The 22,950-nt window shown below is 42.1% G+C and overlaps 1 protein-coding gene across 2 annotated transcripts in view; it reads right to left on the bottom strand.

The window, feature by feature from the left end:
* The window catches only part of htt (huntingtin), a 223,446-nt gene that overhangs the window by 138,196 nt on the left and 62,300 nt on the right, over positions 1 to 22,950 (bottom strand). For both annotated transcript variants that reach the window (XM_072257615.1, XM_072257617.1), the window contains exons 11-15: positions 20,531 to 20,649; positions 10,873 to 10,984; positions 10,642 to 10,779; positions 7,400 to 7,558; positions 6,443 to 6,540 (exon numbers count right to left, since the gene is read on the bottom strand). In XM_072257615.1, coding sequence (XP_072113716.1) covers positions 6,443 to 6,540; positions 7,400 to 7,558; positions 10,642 to 10,779; positions 10,873 to 10,984; positions 20,531 to 20,649 — 626 coding nt within the window. The remainder of the gene's footprint in view (positions 1 to 6,442; positions 6,541 to 7,399; positions 7,559 to 10,641; positions 10,780 to 10,872; positions 10,985 to 20,530; positions 20,650 to 22,950) is intronic.

The raw sequence follows: 22,950 nt of genomic DNA, 5'->3' as shown, positions 1-22,950 counted from the left end.
TGCTCTGCCATTTGATTATTTTCCCTCTCAATCCCACTCTCTTCCCTTTGACACCTTTACTAATCAAGAACCCATCACACTTTGCTTTAAATGCACTGAATGACTTGGCCTCCACAGCCGTCTAGCTAAGGAAATTCCTCCTCAGCTGTTCTAAAGGGATGTCCTTCTATAATGAGGAGGTGCCCTTGTGCTAGACCTTTTAATATTCAGTAGGTATCTACCTAAAGATAAGCTTTATTTATCATAGGTAAATTTATATTTATGACTTGGAGAAGGGGATAGAACATCATATCGAAGTTGTTGATGACAATATACAGTACCCCAGTGCCTATAAAAAGTATTCACCCGCCCCCTCCCTTGGAAGTTTTCATGCTTTACTGTTCTACAACATTGAATCACAGTGGATTTAATTTGGCTTTTTTGACACATCAATAGAAAAAGACTTTCATGTCAAAGTGACCTAAATTAGTTACAAATATAAAACACAAAATAATTGATTGCCTAAGTATTCCCCCCCTTTAATATGACACACCAAATCATCACTGATGCAGCCAATTGGCTTTAGAAGTCATATAATTAGTTAAATGGAGATCACCTGTGTGCAGTGACTGTCTTTCAATTGATTGTAGTAAAAATACACCTGGATCTGGAAGATCCAACTGTTGGTAAGTCAGTATCCTGGCAAAAACTACACCATGAAGACGAAAGAACACTGCAAGCAACTCTGCAAAAAGTTTATTGAAAACCACACGCCAGGAGATAGGTAAAAGAAAATATCCCTTGGAGTATAGTTAAATCAATCATCAAGAAATCAAAAGAATATGACACAACTGTAAAGCTGCCTAGAGCAGGCAGTCCTCAAAAATTGTGATGTGCAAGTAGGGGACAAGTGAGGGAGGTCACCAAGTGACCTATGACAACTGTTACATACCTCATGGATATCTTGTGACTGTCTTATGAGGATGATGTAATGGTCTTGCAGAGGTCACATGATGTAAATTTTCCCGCCGATGTGAGGTCATGTGATGACCTGTTCTGAACAGGTATATATAAGGGTAGACCCCTGGTGACATAGTTAGTTTTCCCAGTTGAGTTTTAAGTTTAGTTCGTCAGTTACTCCGTATTGCTGTGTTTTTTTTTATGACGCAGTGTATTTTTAAAATGGAGTTTTACTTTTTATTGTAAGGTACAGAAGTGTTGGGCCAGTAGTTTCACCATCGTTGCCAGGTTTGTTGATGTACCTTTTCAGTGGTGTTGGAGAGTGAAGACGGGAACCTGAAGGAGTCATTCGGCAGGTTTGGAGAGGATCGACCATTATTGAATTTGTTCAAGTAAGAGTGATCTGCATGAGATAACCTCTGCTAAAAGCAGCAGAAAAGGTTGTGCACTATCTAGTCTACAGAGTAAAAAGGTCAGTGTCTTTAAACCGTTTTACTTCTGTCGTCGTGAGTCCTGTGGACAAGGCAGGTTCTGGCTGGGATCGGCAGTAACGTCGAGTCTTCGAGGAATTCTTTACTTCAGGGAAGTCTCTCCTAATTGACTGTATAAATCTCTTGGACTTTCAAATTTACCATTCTAAGAACTGTGTTCTAATTTACCACTTTAAGACTGTGTTCGCATTTAACGCTTTAAGAACTAGTACTGAGTTTGGCGGTTTGTTAAATGGCCACATAGCAGTTTACTTCCGGTTAAGGTTTTCGTTTGTTTATCTTTTTACTAATTTTGAGCAGAGTTTAATAAATGTTTATTTATTTATAAAAACCTGGCTCATTTCTATATTCATTGTTGCCGGTCACATGAGACAACTCTGGAGGAGTTACAAGCTTCAGTGGCTGAACTGGGAGAGACTGTGCATATAACAACTGTTCCCCAGGTGCTTCACCAGTCACAGTTTTATGGGAGACTGGCAAAGAGAAAGCCACTATTGAAAAAAACTCACATGAAATCTCCGCCTAGAGTTTGCCAGCAAGCATGTGGAAGACCCTGAAGTCAGCTGGAAGAACATTCTATGATGAGCTTTTTGGCCATCAGACTAAATGCTATGTTTGGCGTAAACCAAACACCACACACCATCCCTACCATGAAGCATGGTGGCGGCTGCATCATGCCGTGGGGATGCTTCACTGCAGCTGGCCCTGGAAGTCTTGCTCAGGTAGAGGGTAAAATGAATGCAGCAAAATACAGGGAAATTCTGAAGGAAAACCTGATGCAGTCTGCAAGAGAACTGCAACTTGGGAGAGGATTTGTTTTCCAGCAAGAAAATGACCCCAAGCATAGAGCCAAACCTACATAGGACTGGCTTAATAACTACAAAGTTATGTCCTGGTGTGGCCAAGTCAGAGTCCAGATCTCAATCCAATTGAGGATTCGTGGCTGGACTTGAAAAAGGCTGTTCACACACAATGCCCATGCAATCCGACAGAACTTGCGCAGTTTTGTAAAGAAGAATGGCGAAGTACTGCAGTGTCCAGATGTGCAAAGCAGATAAGAGACCTATCCACACAGACTCAAGGCTGTAATGGCTGCCAAAGGTGCATCTGCTGAATACTGACTTGAAGGGGGTGAGTAATTATGCAATCAATTATCTTGTGTTTAATATTTGTAATAAATTTAGACCAATTTGTAGAAATTTGTTTCCACTGACACAAGAGTCTTTTCTCGAGTCAAAAAAGCCAAATTAAATCCACCGTGATTCCATGTTGTAAAACAATAAAACATGAAGACTTCCAAGAGGGGTGGGTGAATACTTTTTACAGGCACCATACATAGGTGAAAAGATATCTACGGCGCCTGTGACATGATGTGGACAGATTGAGTAAGTGGATGTAAATCTGGCAAATGGAAGTTCAATGTGGGAAAGTGCAAAGTCGTGCACTGCAAATTATCTAAATGGAGAGTGAAATTCGGAGAGATCCTGTGTTCTGGTGCCCAAATCTCAAAACGATGGTATGCAAATACAGGAAGCAATTAAGTGGCAAGTAGCATGTTGGTTTTCTTTACATGTACAGTTTTTGATGTACAGTAGACCCTGGTCTCTCTGGGACTTTGCTGTTGCTTGCATGGTGGGTGGTGGGAATGCTGATGCTTTGTGCTAGAATAATTTGGGGCAGGGTGAGGGGGGGACAGTTGATGCTGCTTGTGCGTGGCAGGGAGGCGGGGGCTTTGGGTTCCTGCACCTTTTTTCTGTCATCCATTCTTTGGGGGTTTTTCTTCTTTTTCGAGAATGTCTGCGGAGAGTAAGAATTTCAGGTTGTATACATTCTGATATTAAATGGAGCCATTGAATTCTGCTGGTCAGGCAGCATCTGTAGATCAGACCCTTCATTTGGACTGAAGGGAAAGAGCAGTGCAAGATCTAGTAAGTGACAGGTGCACCAGATGAAGAGGAGTGATGGGTAGGAGGAGAGAGTGCTCAGCTCTCAAAGAAGGGGACATCAACAAGATATGAAAACTCATGCATAAAATTTTGTTACATAGATGTTGATGAATCTCTGGAATTGCCTACACTGGAGGGTCGTGCTAGTGTTTGAACTGGAAGCGTTTAAAGAGGTAGATAAAGATTTTTTAGAAAGACTGGAGAGAGAATCCAAAGGCAGAGGTCAGAGAGTCTGGAGATCTAAGCCAGTAGGTTGCTGAATCAAGAGGTTTGAGAACCAATGTCTGAGCACAGACTAGATGTTAGAGGCCAGAAGTGGCTTGTCTGAGTGTGGTGAGGGGGGGGTGCAAAGGATTTGTATTCCTGTTACTGTTTAGCTGTATGTTGGCTGAGTGTTATTCTGCTGAACATTGCGGGCATGCTAGATGGCACAGAATGTGTCGCAACACTTGCAGGTTACCCCCAGCACATCCTCAGATCGTACTGGTTGTTAAAGCAAACAATGCACGTATGCTTTGATGTGTTCTACATGTTACAAATAAGTAAATTTAAAACTAAAATAAAAGGGAGCAGGCAGAGATGTGGTCTGAGGTAGGTCGCCTATGATGATCATATTTACTGGTAGGGCAGGTTTGAAGTAGAGTGCCTCATACCTGTTTCTATTTTCTCATCATTTACATACACAAGGAGTCAACGCTATAGAGAATGGGGAAAAGTGAAGCTGAGGCTAAGACGGGATTAACCACCATCTTGTGAGTGTTCTCAAGTTTGAGTGAGCAAACAACTACTGCTCCTAATCAAGTTCCATGATGTCAGTTTCCGTTCCCTGGCTGAGTTTCTGCCCAATCAGTGAAGTAATCCTGCCTAACTTCAGCAACCTTTGCAGTACAAAGGCCATAAGATATAGGTGCTGAGTTAGCCCACAAGTGTTGTCACATATTTTGGCACCAACATCACATGCCCACTAGTTTCAGCAAACACATCTCATCATAAAGAACACTGAACAGCACAGCACAGTAAAGGCTCTTCACCCACAATGTTGTGTGAAACCCTTTAGATCAACCTAACCCTTCCCTCCCACATAACCCTGTCTTTTTTTTCTTTCATCCATGTGCCTATCTTTAGTCTCTTAAATGGCCCTAATGTTTCTGCCTCTGCCAGCACCCTGGCAACGCTTCCATCACCACCCCTGGCAGTGTTTCAAGCGACAATGTAAAATAAAACCTTTTCCCTGGAGTCATATACTCAAGAAGTTACATCACTGTTAGCATAAGTTGTCTATCCCCGAGAGATCTCTCCTGCTGTGTCAGGTGAATCCTATTTGTCATGAGATGAATTTGTGATGTATTTGTGTGTTATCCAGATAGCTATTAACTGTGACCTATTGATTCAAAGTTTCCCAAACACCGACTTTATACCACCAAGTCTTTAATCCCAGCTTTACCATCTTCCCCATATCTGAACAAGATTTGTGGGGCTGGCTGGTGGCGCAACGACATCGGCGCCCAACCCAGGAGCAGAGGTTCCCGGGTTCGAGACTAGTCGGGTCCGCTCCCAAGTACACTTTCCATCCGTGCCGGGTTGAGTGTTGAGATCGCAACTCAGCCTCGTAAAATAAAAGGGAAAAATACTGCGAAAATGTCTGTGTGAGGAGTGACACGCCACACAGTCTCTCTCTCGCTCCACGCCTTGTAAAAGCCATGAAAAAGACATTATCACGGACACACGCACGCACACGCAGATGCACATGCACAGACACACACGCCAAAAAAAAAACAAGATTAGTGGATTCTTCCACTTTTGGCCCTTCCTCCACCCTTGAGGGAGGAAGACTGTGACCAGCACTTCTGCAATCTTTACCCACAGCCACCTCATACAATTTAGTAACATTAACATTCTAGGTGCTATGAGCATTACTAGTACTTCCTCCACGTTCAGCTTGTTCTTTTAGCTCCACAACACTCTGATTTACTGAAACCACAAGACGAAGAAAATTTTAACAATTAAAGATTTACCAAAATATTTTTTTCTTGGTAAACACAGTTACAATGTTTAAAGCACTTCAACCAGGAGTTTGTATCCATTATTGATGCTTAATGGCCCCACGGCTTCTCAGGCACTTTTATACATTTACTGAGATACTGCACAGAACAAACTCTTCTGGCCCTTTGAGCCATGCCACCCAGCAACCCCCGATTTAACCCTAGCCTAATCATGGGAAAATTTACAATGACCAATTAACCAACTAACTGATAAATCTTTCGAACGTGGGGGGAACTGGAGCACCTGCAGGAAACCCGCTCAGTCACGGGAAAACGTTCAAACTCCTTACAGACAGCAAGCAGCCAGAATTGAACCTGGGTCGCAGGCACTGTAAAGTGTTGTGCTAACTACTACACTACCTTCTGTTCATATAATACATCTTTGTTATATCATGCTTCTTGTTAACAATTTTGTAATTGAATAATATGCCTCAATCCCTCTGCAGCAAAGCTGTTCCACTACTTATGAAAATTGGTTGAGCGAGCTAGGGTTTTTCCTCTTTGGAGAGGATGACGAGAAGTGACTTGATAGAGGTATACAAGATATTAAGAGGCCGTGATAGAGTGGATGGCCACAGACTTTTCCCCCAGGGCAGAAATGAGGATGAATAATTTTAAGGTGATTGGAGGAAGTTATTGGGGGAGGGGGTGTGTCAGAGATAGTTTTTTTTTAAAAACAAGGGGAGTGGTAGCTGTGTGAAATACACCGTCAGGGGTGGTGGTACAGGCAGATAAATTAGGAACATTCGGGAGCCTCTTAAACAGGTACTTGGAGAAAGAAAAATGAAGGGCTATCAGGGAGGTAAGGGTTTGATTGATCTTGAAAATAAATGGTTGGCACACATCATGGCCTGTACTGTTCTATGTTCCAATCAAAATGTACCATTAAAATCTATTGCTTGTCTTGATAACAAAACATAACAATGAAACTTCTAATACAAAAATCTGTATTAACGAATATCCAACATGCAAGTTAATAAAAAGTTTTACCTTATTATTTTGCCTTCAGGAAAGCAATACCTACCCTTACTGCAGCACAAGCCATTTTGCAAGTCACAGATGATTTATCCTTCAGGGTCTTCTGGAGTAAAGGAACACAATCCTCCAAACTGATGCCATACCCTGGAAAGAAAGACAGGGAACAAGTCCATGAACTGATGTGCTCAGGAAAGATTGCTGTATTAATTTGCACATAGACATCTATCACACACAACAGTTGTGTGGGTTGGTGAGGCTGCATTTGCAGAGGTCACCCTGCTGTAGGGAAGATGCCATTAAGCTGGAAACAGTGCAGAGGAAATATACGAGGATGTTGCCAGGACTCGGGGGGGGGGGGGGGGGCAGGGTGACTGAATTATGGAGTGAATGAGCAGATTGGGACTTTATTCACTGGAGCGTAGGAGAATGGAGAGTGACCCTACAGAGATGTATAAGATCATGAGGAGCACATTTATAGTGAATGCATAGACATTTTCCGCAGGTTAACACACACACGTGCTGGAGGAACTCAGCAGACCAGGCTGCATCAATAGAAAGGAATAAGGAGTCATTGTTTCAGGCCAAGGCCATATCCTGATGAAGGGTCTCAGCTCGAAACATCAACTCATTATTCCTTTCCATAGATACTGCCTGACCTGCTGAGTTCCTCCAGCAGAAATAATGTGCACGCGAGAGGGGGAGGGAGAGAGAGAGCAAGTGCATGAGATACTCTGGATTTCTAGCATCTGTAGTATCTCATGTTTACTTTCTCCCCCCAAGAGTAAAACATGAATGAGAAGGCATAGGTTAAAGAGTGAGGGGAGAGATTTTATAGGAAGCTGAGGGACAACTTTTCCACCCAGAGTGTGATCAGGATATGGAATGAGCTGCCAGAGGAAGCAGTCAAATCAGGTCCATTCACAACATTTTAAAGATACTTGAACAAGTAACATCACACAAACTATCAGACTAACAGCATATTAGAAGGATATTGTCCATTTACCTGTTGTGCCTCGCACCACAGCAAGCCAACTTTCTGGATTAAATCGAGTCTTAGTCAGAACAGAGTGAATGAATGTTGAACAGAGAAGTGCTGTGGCACCTCTTATTTGTGGATCTCCATGGCTGACATATTTCAAAATGTCTGATATGCACTGTTCTTCTGTGGAATGAGAAGAATTAAGAAATGATGAGGTCATCTCCGAAAATATTTCAAGTTCAAGTTTAATTGTCATTCAACCACACACGTATACAGCCAAAAAAAACAGCATTCCTGCAGGGATAAGGTGCAAAACACAGTACATACAGTCACACACAGCACATATTATTTCAACAGCACATACAGTCACAAAATAATAATAGTACAAGTCCTTGAATAGCAGGCCCTGAAGACTGATGGTGCATGGGATGTTGTCCTGTTTCTGCAAGAAGTTTGCAGCAGTTCCTCTTTTTGTGCTGGTTCAATAGACGAAGGCAAACCAGCTTGTATCATGCTGGGTCAGCCACAAGCATTCCAGCGTGTCTTCCAAGCTGCGACACTGGAGAGCAGCACCGACGGGACAGACTAGTCTCTAACCCAGTATGGATGGTATTTCCAGCATGCCTGCCGCATCTATTTCTCTCCCACACCACCTTCAGAACCTCCTCCCTTCTGCGACTGTAGCAGGAGACACGACAGCATGAGGGAGAGCCCATGCAACAAATGAGGCCATGCAGTTCCCCCACCAACCTCACCAATGTACCAAACTTAGTGTTTTATGTTCCCAATGATCACAAGAAAAATGTTTAGGACACACTTTTGCACCATTTGTTGGACCCAAAGAGGCCACTGCCACCAAGCATGCAGCCATTTTACATCTCACATCTAAACAAATTTTAAAATTTGCACTACTCCCACTACTTATTAAATGCTGCAAAAAAAAAAAACACAACAACATATTTCATGACATGTGAGTGATGATACACCTGATTCTGATATGGGTCTGTATTGTGGACTGACAGTGGGAATGGGGCAGCGAGAGGGGAATCGTGGTTGGAAGAAGGAGAAAGGAGAGAGGAGGGAGTGGGAAGCACCATAGAGACATTCTGAAATGATCAATAAACCAAGTGTTTGGAATCAAATGACCTTGCCTGGTGTCTCAGAGGTGGGTGTGTCTGCACCCGCATCACCCCCTGCCACTTCTCCTTTTCTGCCATTTGTCACACACTCTTCCTGCAGCACTCAACCTTCACCATTTCTAACATCTTTTGTTCCCGTCAGATTTACAAATTCTCTCTCTGCTCCATTTGCAAGCCTTAGGTACTGTAGCTATATATACGTACCTGATACTTTGCACAGTACTGTACATTGCCAGTGCACTTGCACTTTGTAGCCACAGCATTATATTCTATATTGTTTTCTTTTTACTACCCCGATGTACTTACATATGGCAAGATCTGTCTGCATGACACTCAGACAAAAGCTTTTCACTGCTTCTCACTGTTTCCTTAAATGTTGCAATTGAACCCACATCCATCCCTTCTACCAGCAGCTCATTCCACTCTCACACCACTCTGAGTGAAGAAATTCCCCCTCAGATTTACCTTTAACCTATGACCTCTAATTCTAGTCTCGCCCAACCTCATTGGAAAAGGAGTACAGGAGTTGAGTTGTTATGTTGAAGTTGTACAAGAAGTTGATGAGACAGTTTGAAGTATTGTGTGCAGTTTTGGCCACCTACTTACAAAAATAATATTAGTATGTTTGAAAGAGTGCAGAGAAAGGTTACAAGGATGTTGCCAGAACTTCAGGACCTCAGTTTATACGAAGAGGTTGAATTGGTTAGAGCTTTATTCCCTGGAGCATAGAAAAATGAGGGGAATGCGAAAGAGGTGTACATAAGACCATAAGACATAGGAGCAGAATTAGGGCATTTGGCCCATCGAGTCTGCTCCACAATTGGCTCCCTTCCTCAGCCCCATTCCCCAGCCTTCTCCTCGTAACCTTTGACGTCGTGTCCGATCAAGAACTAATCAAGCTCTTAAATACACCCAAAGACCTGGCCTCCACAGTTGCCTGTGGTAACAAATTCCCTAAATTCACCACCCTCTGGCTAAAGAAATTTCTCTGCATCTCTGTTTTAAATGGATGCCCTTTATCCTGAGGCTGTGCCCTCTTGTCCTAGACTCCCCCACCTTTCCACATCTACTCTGTCTAGGCCTTTCAACATTCGAAAGGTTTCAATGAGATTCCCCCTCATCCTTCTAAATTCCAGCAAGTACAGGCCCAGAGCCATCAAACGTTCCTCATGAGTAAATGAGGTTGGGTGAGACTAGAACTGGAGGTCATGGGTTAAGGGTGAAAGGTGAAGTGCTTAAGGGGAACATGAGGGGGAACTTCTTCACTCAGAGGAAGGTAAGAGTGTGGAACGAGCTATGGTGGATGCAAGTTCAATTTCATCATTTAAGAGAAATTTGTATAGGTACATGGATGGGAGGGCTAGGGAGAGCTATGGATCGATGCATGTTGATGGCACTGAGCAGATAAATAGTTCGGCATGGTCTAGATGGGCTGAAGGGCCTAATTCTGCATTGTAGTGCTTTCTGACTAGGCTTTGATCCACCTTGGACTGATACACTATTAGCCTCCCTCATATTCACGAGTTATAAGCTCACAGAGATGGGCAGGTTAATGACCTGGCAAGACCATTTCTGCCATCTTTTAATAAACATAACTAGAAGGTTCAATCCTGAGAAGTAGCAGTGGAGAAAATGGAAGAACAGGTCAAGAAAGAGAGAGGAGCAGGTCAGTATGGGAGAGAAGGAAGAAAATGGTGAGGGGTGGAAGGAACAGAAATGTAGGCAGAGACAATGAAACAGAAAGGGATATAAATTTGAAGAAAGATACTGGGTAGCAGGAAAGAGAATGAGGACACTAGGAAGGGTTATTCGGTAAGGTAATTCATTATTTTTTACATTACAACTAATAAAGCCGTGCTGTAAAGGCAGTGGCTTTTTCCTTGTGGAACACACAATCTTACAACAGTTACTGATAATCCCAGGATTAGAATATTAACATAGAACAATAAATACAGCACAGTACAGGCCCTTCAGTGCAGGATGTTGTGCCGTCCTATTAATCTACTCCAAAATCAATCTAGCCACACACACCCACCCCTCCATTTTTCTTTCAATAGTCAATAAATTATTCACTCATTACTGCAGTTGTGACTCACTCTTGGAAACACACCATACTAAACCAATTACCTTGAACCTCTGGAACTTCAGGCGAAGTCCTGTATAGTTTGTTGAAGAAAGCTTCAGGATGAAGTCCAATGGCTGCTCCAACACAACTAACTGCCAATGCTTTGACACTCACCCGAACTTCTCTGTCAGGGATAAGACCTATATCAAAGAAAAATCGCGAATGAAGGATAATATTCCACAGCAAGAACAACAAAAGATGAAAGTTGATGCCATTCCAATACAGCAGCTTACCATTCTTCTGACCGGTTAAAAGGAAAGATGCACTAAGAAGACGAACACAATGGACTAAAGGTGCCACATTTTCATCAGTATAATGGCCAATGTCTCCCTTTATCCGGCATGACTGTTTATAAAGAGGAAGAAAAAGATTAGCTTTATTTGTCATTATCCAGCATGACCGTTTGAAAGGCAAAAATAATTTTTGAAGTGATCAAACTTTGAGTTATTAAATTCAGTGAGCAACAAGGTATTCTACAACCAGTTCTTGCATCTGTTGGAGGAACTGCTGCATCATAACCACCTATGGATCATTTCTGAATCATCACTGCGTGATCTCCTGGTACTACCTTAGCCTACCTCACTTGTGTCCTAACAGTCACACAGGGGAAAATGCTCAGATCTTGCATTTCTGTGCACCATTCAATGAAAATTACTGGTAATGTTTGTGGTATCAAATGAGGGCTATCTTCAGTAGCAAACAATCTGCTGGAGGAACTCTGGGTCAAGTAGCATCTGTGGGGGATATAATCTGCCTTTGGATATTTACCTGTAAACATTAATCCAAACACAAGATTAAACACCATAAATTCCAATTGTGTAAAATTGGTGAATGATGTTTTCTTCACAAGACACTTCAAAAAATGGGAGAAACTTATCTCCATTCCACACAAATATAACTCCCAAAAATAAATTATTTCAAAACAATACAAATGGAAAGTTGCACAGCAGGGGAACCGCTGGTGGAAACACAAGGAAATCCTAAACTTATTATGATTGAGCTAGTAAACTAAATTACAGCTTAATAAATTCTATGCAATGGTTCCAGAGTAACTTCCTTAACAGAGTATCTGAATTATTTAGATATTCAGAAACTGTAATAAACTAAATGAACTTTTAACCAATTTTTTGGTGGAGGTGTTTAAGGGAGACTGAGCTTGGATTCTTTACACCCACACCAGCAGATAGCAGTTGCCTCAGCTTGATGTGCTGTCAAAAAAGTGACACCTTCAGGAATGCATCATCCTTCTTCAACAGCCCCACAGAATCACGGATTACTTGCTTTTACTCTGATCCTGTGACTTCCAAGGACAATCTGAGACCTGCATATATTATCACCAGTGGGGCAAAGTTGCTTGATAGGAAGGTAAGCAGGTAGATTTTATGGTGCTGTGCATCTTCCACTGCTCTGTATGTTGCCCACACATGGACTCGAAGTTCTCAGTACCATCACAGAAATGTTTCCTACCCTCATGGATCAAGGGTTCTAAGGAATTATTGGGAATGTCACCTTTTTAACCAAGGTGGCTTTGAAAACATTTTCAATCTTTTTGCCTATCCACATGATACTTCTCTTCCCAATGGCAGAATTCCAAACTGAGCGCTTTTTTCCAGAAATCTAGTTTCCATTATTGAAGTTATACAACTGGTCCAACGGACCAACCAAGTATTACCAGGGCTGCGATATTACGGATAAGAACACAATAGAATTTCTCTTCACTCCTGCCTGTTGAATATTGGATCAATACCTCTTAGCAGTAATCATTATGGCATGGATTATGTATTCAAATCCAGTTCTTGAACCCATAATATGATAAGCAGATCAAACAAATTCGCATATTAACAAACGGAGGCTGTTTTTAATGTGGGACATCAGCTTCAAAGCTTTAGTAACTGAAGAATAGATTTATCTTCTCTCATTCCCAGACCAAAAAGGCTAAAATGCTGGTTAGATAAATAAATGATTCATGCTAATGATAACGAAGGACACCAACACACTAATTATTCAGGTTCCTGAATTCAGAAATCTATCACATCTACATACAAAACATGCAAGTTATCTATGTGATATTTCTTACTTTGTTTTTATTCTAGTACACCATACCTCCTCCCACCAGAACACTTATCTGCTCCAATATATTTACCTGCACATTTACTGCTGGGTCAGAAAGCTTAGAAGAGTTGAAAAAAAAAAATCACAAGTCAAAGTTCAAAGTAAATTTATTATCAAAGTACATATATGTCACCATATACAATACTGCGATTTATTTTTGTATGGGCATACTCAGTAAATCCAAGAAACACAACAGAATCAATGAAAGACCAATGTGCAAGAAACAAACTCTGCAAATATGAGAGAAAAACAGTAATTATTATAAATAAATACTGAGGACACAAGATGACCAATCTTGAAAGTGATTGCGTGAACCATTCAGTGATTGGGCAAGTGAAGTTGAGTGAAGTTATCACCCCTGGTTCAAGAGTCTGAGGGGTACTAACTGTTCCTAAACCTGGTGGTGCGGGACCTTTACCTGGTGGTGCGGCTCCTGTAACTTTTTCCTGATGGCAGCAGCGAGAAGAGAGCATGGCCTGGATGGTGGGGGTTCTTGATGACGGATGCTGTTTTCCCTCAACAGTGCCCCGTGTAGATGTGCTGAATGGGAGGGCTTTACCCTTGATGGAATGAGCTGTATTCACCAATTTTTGTAGGATTTTCCATTCAAGGGCATTGATGTTTCCATACCAGGCCGTGATGTAACCAATTAATAAACACCCCCACACACATCTATCGAAATTGGTCAAAGTTTTTGATGTCAAGTCCTGAACCTGTTTACATCTTACCCACTGTTGGAACAGGCCATCAATATTCGAACTACTTTTCTAAACTTGATGTCATTTTCCATCTTCAACATGGCACCAAGTTTAGAAATGAAATTCTTCCTCTGCAGAACTATTAAAAAACAACTGCATTTGGTTATTCACTTAACTGTTCCAACCAAGATATCAACTGCAAACAATTCTAAACAATTGCTAACGAATCCAAACTGGACCTTAAAACACCTTGCCCCATGTACTTCAAAATTTGTTATGAATATATATATTTTTTTTCTTCAGTAGCTGTCAATATGAGGAATATTTTCAAAATAATATATTTGGTATTGACAGCACCTTCTGCTCAAAATTGTGGGGAGACGAAATGACTGTGTGGATGACTCGGTGCATAGTTGTGACACCAAAGCGTAGTTTGGAATCTCCATCCATGCCACTACATTCTCAGTCTTTTATTCTGCTCCAAAGAATCACAATGGAAATGAAATGAACACCTTATCTTCCTATTAAGCACAATACTGACTTCTCAGGTAACAATTTCACACTACATTTCTGCTACTCCCATTTGTAACCATTATACTTTATTCGTTAGAGGCACAAGAAACTGCAGATGCCGAACCAGGAGCAAGAAAATCCAAATGCGGGATCTCAACCAAAACATCGCCTGTTTATTTCCCCCCATGGATGCTGCCTGGTCTGCTGAGTTACTCTGGCAGTTTTGTGCTGTACTTTAATTCATCATTGGGCTAAGACCATAAGACATTGGAGCAGAATTAGGTCACTTGTCCCATTGAGTGTGCTATGTCATTCCATCATGATTAATTTATTTATCCTCTCAACCCCATTTTTCTGCCTTCTCCCTGTAGCCTTTGACACCCTAATCGAAAACTTATCAACCTCTGTATCTACATGTTCCCAATAACTGGCCTCCACAGCCATCTGTGGCAATGAATTCCACAGATTCACTAACCTCTGGCTAAAGGAATTGCTCATCTCTGCTCTCATGAGACGACTTGGTATTTTGAGGCTGTGCCATCTAGTCCTAGATTCTCCCACGACTAGAAACATCCTCTCCACATTTACTCTATCTAATCATTCCAAGGATAAAAGCATCAATGGCAACGTTAGCTCAGTCTGTGGTGGCCAGTGCAATCATGTTTGCTGTTGTGTGCTGGGGCAGCAGGCTGAGGGTAGCAGACACCAACAGAATCAACAAACTCATTCGTAAGGCCAGTGATGTTATGGGGATGGAACTGGACTCTCTGACGGTGGTGTCTGAAAAGAGGATGCTGTCCAAGTTGCATGCCATCTTGGTCAATGTCTCCCTTCCACTACATAATGTATTGGATGGGCACAGGAGTACATTCAGCCAGAGACTCATTCCACTGAGATGCAGCACAGAGCATCGTAGGAAGATATTCCTGCCTGTGGCCATCAAACTTTACAACTCCTCCCTTGGAGGGTCAGACACCCTGAGCCAATAGGCTGGTCCTGGACTTATTTCATAATTTACTGGCATAATTTACATGTTACTATTTAACTATTTATGGTTCTATTACTATTTATTATTTATGGTGCAACTGTAATGAAAACCAATTTCCCCCGGGATCAGTGAAGTATGACTATGACTATTTTGCCCATCTTTAAATTAAGATGCTAGAGGTCAACCCACCTTCATCATAAATTTCTCTGAACAATTAGCAACGTGAGAAGCGAACATGAAACTGAATGAGACAGAAGACTAAGCACATGACCTTATTGAATGGCAAGCCTTGAGGGCTATTATGCCTGTTCTTGTTCCAACAACCTCGATTGAATTCCTTGCCATAGACGGCTGTGAAGTCACTGGATATATTTAAAGTGGAGGTTGATAGGTTCTTGATTGGTGAGGACATCAAAGGTTACAGGGAGAAGACAGGAAATGGGTTGAGGGGAAAAATAAATCAGATGATGGAATGGTGGAGCAGACTCGATGGACCAAATGCTCCAATTCTGCTCCCATGTCTCATGGTCCTAATGTTGACCATCACAGTTGTAATCATTTTCTATGGTAGTCCACTGTGTAACTGTGCCTCATTATAAATAAGCTTTTCCTATTCTCCCTCCAAGAGGACCACAACCTTGTGGTTTGGAGGCCAGTGTGCCTCAATGACCCAGAGAGCTATGTTAGCTGGAGTCAGGGCTTTACATTTTGGCTCTTGGTCAGGTCACCCTTGCCAAACAGGTCAAAGGGTAGAGGTCAGACTAAGAGTGGTCCACCGGTGTTCATGGTTCAGCTCAGGGCTAACAACCCCAATTGGTGAAACAAAATTGTTACAGAAATAGCAATGAAGAATCCTTCTATATCTGAGTGCGACAGTATTCCTGAGTCTCCACCCAGGACTTGCATGACTGACAGTAGCGAAAACCGAAAGGAAACTACTGACATGATGAAGGGAGCCCTGAACACCCCCATAGATGCTGCCCTAAATGCCTGTGGTGTAACGTGCAGTTTTCCGCTCTCAGTTGTAAAGCTCTTAATATTTAATGAGTCTGTGCCTACTGGCGTGACATCCAATCATCAAAATATAGCCCAATTCTATGTACTCACAATTTTTGATCAAGGCAGAATCTTCTGATATTTCTATCTATAAATCAAATCTTTGTAAGCTAAACTTTGCCCAAGAGTATAAGTAAATCGGCTTCGTGCTCTCAATATCAGTACAATTCATACCTTGTGAAAACATGCATAAACCCACTCCCAACATTTACCAGTCTAATGTTTTACAGAGTCCTGTTACTACATCTTAAAGTCCAATGAGCAGTTAATAATTCATCACATTTTGGCAGATAAAAAAAACCTTATTGTGCCTCATTTATACACAGAATCAATGCCAAACAGAAAAACAAATTAACAAAGGCAAATTTATGGAAACTCGAGCCACTATTAGCCCATTATGTTTTATTCATTTATAAAAAAAAACACATCCAACTTGTTATAAAATGGATAGTTGATAAGTTCATTACTTTCTACAGCTTAGCAGAATCGACTCTGCTACAAAATCTATGGAAGGTTTAGATTCAAGCCTCAAGAAATTGCAGTCTGTGCAATTGTAATAAACCCCTCAAATCTGCCTCTGTAATAAAACTATTTTGTGGGGAATGATAATGACCAAATAAAACTATCTGCACTTAGTAGCCACTTTATTAGGTACATCTACTCGTTAATGCAAATATCTAATCAGCCAATCATGTGGAAACAACTCAATGCATAAAAGCACGCAGACATAGATAAGGGGTTCAGTTGTTCAGACCATACATCAGAATGGGGAAGAAATGTAATCAAGTGACTTTGATCATGGAATGATTGCTGGTGCCAGAAGGGGTGGTTGGAGAATCTCAGAAACTACAACTGATTTTCGTGCACAAGTTTCTAGAGTTTACAGAGAATGGTGCAAAAAAACAAAAAAAATCCAGTGAGCAGCAGTTTTATGGATGAAAATGTCTTGTTAATGAGAGAGGTCAGAGGAGAATGGCCAGACTGGTTCAAGCTGACAGGAAGGTGACAGTAACTCAAACCACCACGCTACAACAGTGGTGTGCAGAAGAGCGTCTCCGAATGCACATGTTGAATTCTGAAGTAGTTGGACTACAGCAGAAGACCAAAGCCTCTGAGTATATTCCATTATATTCACATTCAATAATTCAAAGTGAATCACTGGTTCCTTACATGAGCCAAGATGAATCATACCGGGAAAAAAATTGCAAGTTAACAGGTTTATGAAGAACTTCAATGGAATTTATATATTCTTTTATCAGATCTGACAGCAACGATCTACAATAATAATTCAGTTAATCTGCATGTTTAGTTGGTCAAAAATAGGAACACAGGACATAAGAAATCTCATGAGCGCCTGCATTTTTCTGCGAATGCAGAAATATGTTTTTGAGACAGCAGGACAAGCCTGGCCTCGTGTGCACCTACCAACAGGAAAGATACTTGAATGAGTATAGAGAAAATTTACAAGGATGTTTCTGGGACTGAGTTATAGGACCTGAATTATAGGAAAATGTTGAATAGATTAGGACTCTATTCCCTGGAGCTCTAGAGAATGAGCATTGTAAGGATTTCAGCTTGTATATTGTATACAACTCTGATATTAAATAGAACTATTGACAGGAGATTTGATAGAGGTAAACAAAGTTATGAGGGGTATCGATAGGGTAAAGACAGGCCGTTTCCACTGAGGTTGGGTGAGACTAAAACTGGAGGTTATGGGTTAAGGATGGTGAAATGTTTAAGGGGAACACCTTCACTCAGAGGATGGCGAAAGTTTGGAATGACTACAGCGGAAGTGGTGAATATAGGTTCAATTTCAAGATAAGAGACATTTGGATAGACAGGGTTGGGAGGGCCATGGAGGGAATATTGTTCAGGTGCAGTTCTATGGACTATGCAGATTAATAGTTAGGCATGGACAAGATGAGCTGAAGGGCCTGTTATGTGCTGTAGTGCTCTATTACTATGACTCTAAAACACAAAATTTACCAGAACAAAAGAGATTGAGAGTGGCTTAGGAATTCCAGAGCCCAACGTTTCAGCTATGGAAAGGATACCCGCAAATGGAAGTGCAATTCTTTAGCGTCAGCTGTAAGATTGGAGTCAATTCCCGCCACTGCCTGCAAGGAGTTTGGACGTTCTCCCTGTGACCACGTTGGGTTTCCTCCAGGTGCTCCAGTTTCCTCCCACATTTCAAAGATGTACGGGCTAGGGTTAGTGAGTTGTGGGCACGTTATGTTGGCATCGCAGCATGGCAATGCTCGTGGGCTGCCCAGAATAATTCTCATTGATTTGAAGCAAACGCCACATTATACAGTATGTTTCGTTGCACGTGACAAATAACGCTTATTTTTCCATCTTTAATAAGCATGTATAATGTTGGGATTGAACTGCCAGAGAAAGCGATTGAGGCGAGTACAATAGCAATATTTAAGAAAACATTTAGACAGGTACATGAAAGGAAACATTTAGAGGTAAATGGGCCAAACTCAGGCAAACAAGCCTAGCTTGGATGAGTATCTTGGTCATTGTAGATAAACCGTCCAAAGGCCCTACTCTAGGACAGGAGTTCCCAACCATTAGTCAAGGGATCCTTAGAGCCCAGATTAGGAACCACTGCTCTTGGACTCTGGAGGAGCTGAGACAGATAGCGTGTACGCCAAGGAGAAATGCTGAACATTAACACTTTGACAGATGGAAGGAGAGTCTCATCATCAAGAGCAAATAAAAAGTTGCAGACCACACACCTAAAAGATACAAACTATTGCACATATGGGTAGAGTGTGTCCAGGCATACCCTGGAATTCACAGATATTTGCACTTTCAATAGTTAAACCATTTGCCCTAAAGTTCATTTGATAGTACGAACATTGTAAAGGTTTATACTGGAAGCAAATTTAATTAAGATATCAACTTACATTTAAACAAGGGACAGTTTTCAAAGCTATAAATAACCCAAGTTACACTTTCTAAAATTCCTATGCAAGTCTGAATAGCAGAACGTGGATAACTTAATAAAAGTTGATATAAATTAGCTAGATTCACTAATGCTGTTGGAGAATATATTCACAAATTAGCAGATTTACCTCATGATGGATTTTGTCAGTTTGAGAGGTGCCCATACAAGCTACTGACATTTTTCCTCTACCTTGCACCGTTTCAGGGCTCCAGTTAATCATGCAACAAAGCACGATGACAAGTTATTCCAAATATCATGCTGTAAATTAACCTCTACATAAAACAGACCCTAGGTCATCTTCATTCAATCCAAAGCCTATCAGGCAACCATCAAAAGAGCCCATCTTTGTACCTGATGGTTGCATTCAGTGAGGCAGGTGCTTGTTGGAAGTTACCGTGGAGAATCCCACTCTGGAAATATTGCAGTGCTACCCAGAATCTCATTACTGATCATTGGTGAGCTTGCTAAATAATCAGATTCAGAAATATACTATATAGAAACAAGCCCTTCAGCCCAACTAGTCCATGCTGACCAAAATATCAATCAATGCTAAACCTGTTCGCCTGCCTTGGCCCATATCCTTCTGAACCCTCCGATCCACATACCTAAACATTGCATTCAATTTTCTTTTTAGTAGCCCGATACAATTACTTTTGGCATGCAAAACAAGAATAAATAATAAACCAATGCCAGTCCAAATGTCTTTTAAATATTGTAATTGTACATGCTTCCTCTGGCAGTTCATCCCATATACCCACCACTCTCTTCATGAAAAACTTGCCTCTCAGAACCACTGTAAATCTTTATCCTTTCATTTAAACCTCTGTCCCCAGCCACCCCTTCCCTGGTTCATCAAGCCTCTCATTGCTCGTAGAAAGACCCATTTTCTCACTCCTTTGCCTACCAATTCATCTGTTAAATATTTATGAAATTCTCTTTTGAAGTTTACTATTAAATGCCAATCTAATGCCCTTTCAGATAGTGTACTCCAGATGACAATGCACTAAAAAAATGTCACCAAATATCTGGATCATTTGCAAGTTCAGATTTCATTTTTCTTTTGATCAATAGCCCTTTCAAATGAAAATCATTTCTCCATACCTGACCTATGAAAAGCCTTCCTAATTTCCGTACTGGAAAATTAAAATCTATACTTAAACAGCCATGACCAAAGGGCACATCTCCAACTCCTCTAAACTTCTCCGCATGTCTCAGTATCCGTACATATTGTACAAAACTTAAGGTCATTTGAACCAAGGCAAATCAAGCTACCTCAGGAGATTCCAGGAATGCTAATCAAAGACTTGGTTTTAAGAAGCATCTGAAGAGTTGAGGGAGGGAACTCCAGAGCTTATACCCTGGACTACTGAAAGCATTGCATCAAGTAAAATATTGAATTTAAGTGTCCAGAATTCAAAGAAAGCAGCACTCCTAATGCCTTGACACCTTTTCTAAAGCTGTTTTGTCCAACATTCAGTGAAGTAGCCTCCTGCCAACAGAAACATTTACCCCATATTTACTCTATAAAAAGCTTGCAAAAGAATTACAACATAAAGACATCTCACCTTAGCTTCAAGATCTGCTGACTCAACGGAGTCATCCTTCGACACAAAACGATCATCACTGCTGTCAGAAGACTGCCGACTGTGGCCCATGTGACTTAACAAATGAGATTTGTTTACTGCTGTAAGATTAAGAGAAATTATTTTTCTCCTCTGCTCTTAACTACAATAAAAACGTTCATCTTCATTTACTAGGTCCACTTGTGCCACTCCCTGGCTAAAGACAGCAAGAGTAGCTAGTCTGGATATGTTCTTTATAACACTTGATCTGGTCTTAAGCATATATTGCAAAATGATACTCCCAGTGCAGAGGTTAAAGAGTGTGTTGCATCGTGGGATGTGTAACAGATTTTTGATTTATTTATTGAGAGACAGTGCGGAATAGGCCCTTCCAGCTATGCCACACAGCAATCCCCTGATTTAACCTTAGCCTAATCACAGAGCAGTTTACAAAAACCAATTAACCTATACGTCTTTTGGCAGTGCGAGGAAACCAAGCACCCGGGGAAAATCCAAGCATTCCTCAGGAAGGACAGTGGGAGGAAACCAGAGCACCCGGGAAAAATTCAAGCATTCCACAGGAAGGACAGTGGGAGGAAACCAGAGCACCCGGGGAAAATCCAAGCATTCCACAGGAAGGACAGTGGAGGAAAATCCAAGCATTCCACAGGAAGGACAGTGGGAGGAAAATCCAAGCATTCCACAGGAAGGACAGTGGGAGGAAAATCCAAGCATTCCACAGGAAGGACAGTGGGAGGAAAATCCAAGCATTCCACAGGAAGGACAGTGGAGGAAAATCCAAGCATTCCACAGGAAGGACAGTGGGAGGAAAATCCAAGCATTCCACAGGAAGGACAGTGGAGGAAAATCCAAACATTCCACAGGAAGGACAGTGGGAGGAAAATCCAAGCATTCCACAGGAAGGACAGTGGGAGGAAACCAGAGCACCCGGGGAAAATCCAAGCGTTCCACAGGAAGGACAGTGGAGGAAAATCCAAGCATTCCACAGGAAGGACAGTGGGAGGAAAATCCAAGCATTCCACAGGAAGGACAGTGGAGGAAAATCCAAGCATTCCACAGGAAGGACAGTGGGAGGAAAATCCAAGCATTCCACAGGAAGGACAGTGGGAGGAAAATCCAAGCATTCCACAGGAAGGACAGTGGGAGGAAAATCCAAGCATTCCACAGGAAGGACAGTGGAGGAAAATCCAAACATTCCACAGGAAGGACAGTGGGAGGAAACCAGAGCACCCGGGGAAAATCCAAGCATTCCACAGGAAGGACAGTGGAGGAAAATCCAAACATTCCACAGGAAGGACAGTGGGAGGAAACCAGAGCACCCGGGGAAAATCCAAGCATTCCACAGGAAGGACAGTGGAGGAAAATCCAAGCATTCCACAGGAAGGACAGTGGGAGGAAACCAGAGCACCCGGGGAAAATCCAAGCATTCCACAGGAAGGACAGTGGAGGAAAATCCAAGCATTCCACAGGAAGGACAGTGGGAGGAAACCAGAGCACCCGGGGAAAATTCAAGCATTCCACAGGAAGGACAGTGGGAGGAAACCAGAGCACCCGGGGAAAATCCAAGCATTCCACAGGAAGGACAGTGGAGGAAAATCCAAGCATTCCACAGGAAGGACAGTGGGAGGAAAATCCAAGCATTCCACAGGAAGGACAGTGGGAGGAAAATCCAAGCATTCCACAGGAAGGACAGTGGGAGGAAAATCCAAGCATTCCACAGGAAGGACAGTGGAGGAAAATCCAAGCATTCCACAGGAAGGACAGTGGGAGGAAAATCCAAGCATTCCACAGGAAGGACAGTGGAGGAAAATCCAAACATTCCACAGGAAGGACAGTGGGAGGAAAATCCAAGCATTCCACAGGAAGGACAGTGGGAGGAAACCAGAGCACCCGGGGAAAATCCAAGCGTTCCACAGGAAGGACAGTGGAGGAAAATCCAAGCATTCCACAGGAAGGACAGTGGGAGGAAAATCCAAGCATTCCACAGGAAGGACAGTGGAGGAAAATCCAAGCATTCCACAGGAAGGACAGTGGGAGGAAAATCCAAGCATTCCACAGGAAGGACAGTGGGAGGAAAATCCAAGCATTCCACAGGAAGGACAGTGGGAGGAAAATCCAAGCATTCCACAGGAAGGACAGTGGAGGAAAATCCAAACATTCCACAGGAAGGACAGTGGGAGGAAACCAGAGCACCCGGGGAAAATCCAAGCATTCCACAGGAAGGACAGTGGGAGGAAACCAGAGCACCCGGGGGAAATCCAAGCATTCCACAGGAAGGACAGTGGAGGAAAATCCAAACATTCCACAGGAAGGACAGTGGGAGGAAACCAGAGCACCCGGGGAAAATCCAAGCATTCCACAGGAAGGACAGTGGGAGGAAACCAGAGCACCCGGGGAAAATC

This window comes from Mobula birostris, chromosome 5 (genome assembly GCF_030028105.1).
Source record: "Mobula birostris isolate sMobBir1 chromosome 5, sMobBir1.hap1, whole genome shotgun sequence".
Lineage (NCBI taxonomy): Eukaryota > Metazoa > Chordata > Chondrichthyes > Myliobatiformes > Myliobatidae > Mobula > Mobula birostris.
Note: the sequence above shows the minus strand (reverse complement) of the source record. Positions and strands in the feature narration are given on the sequence as shown.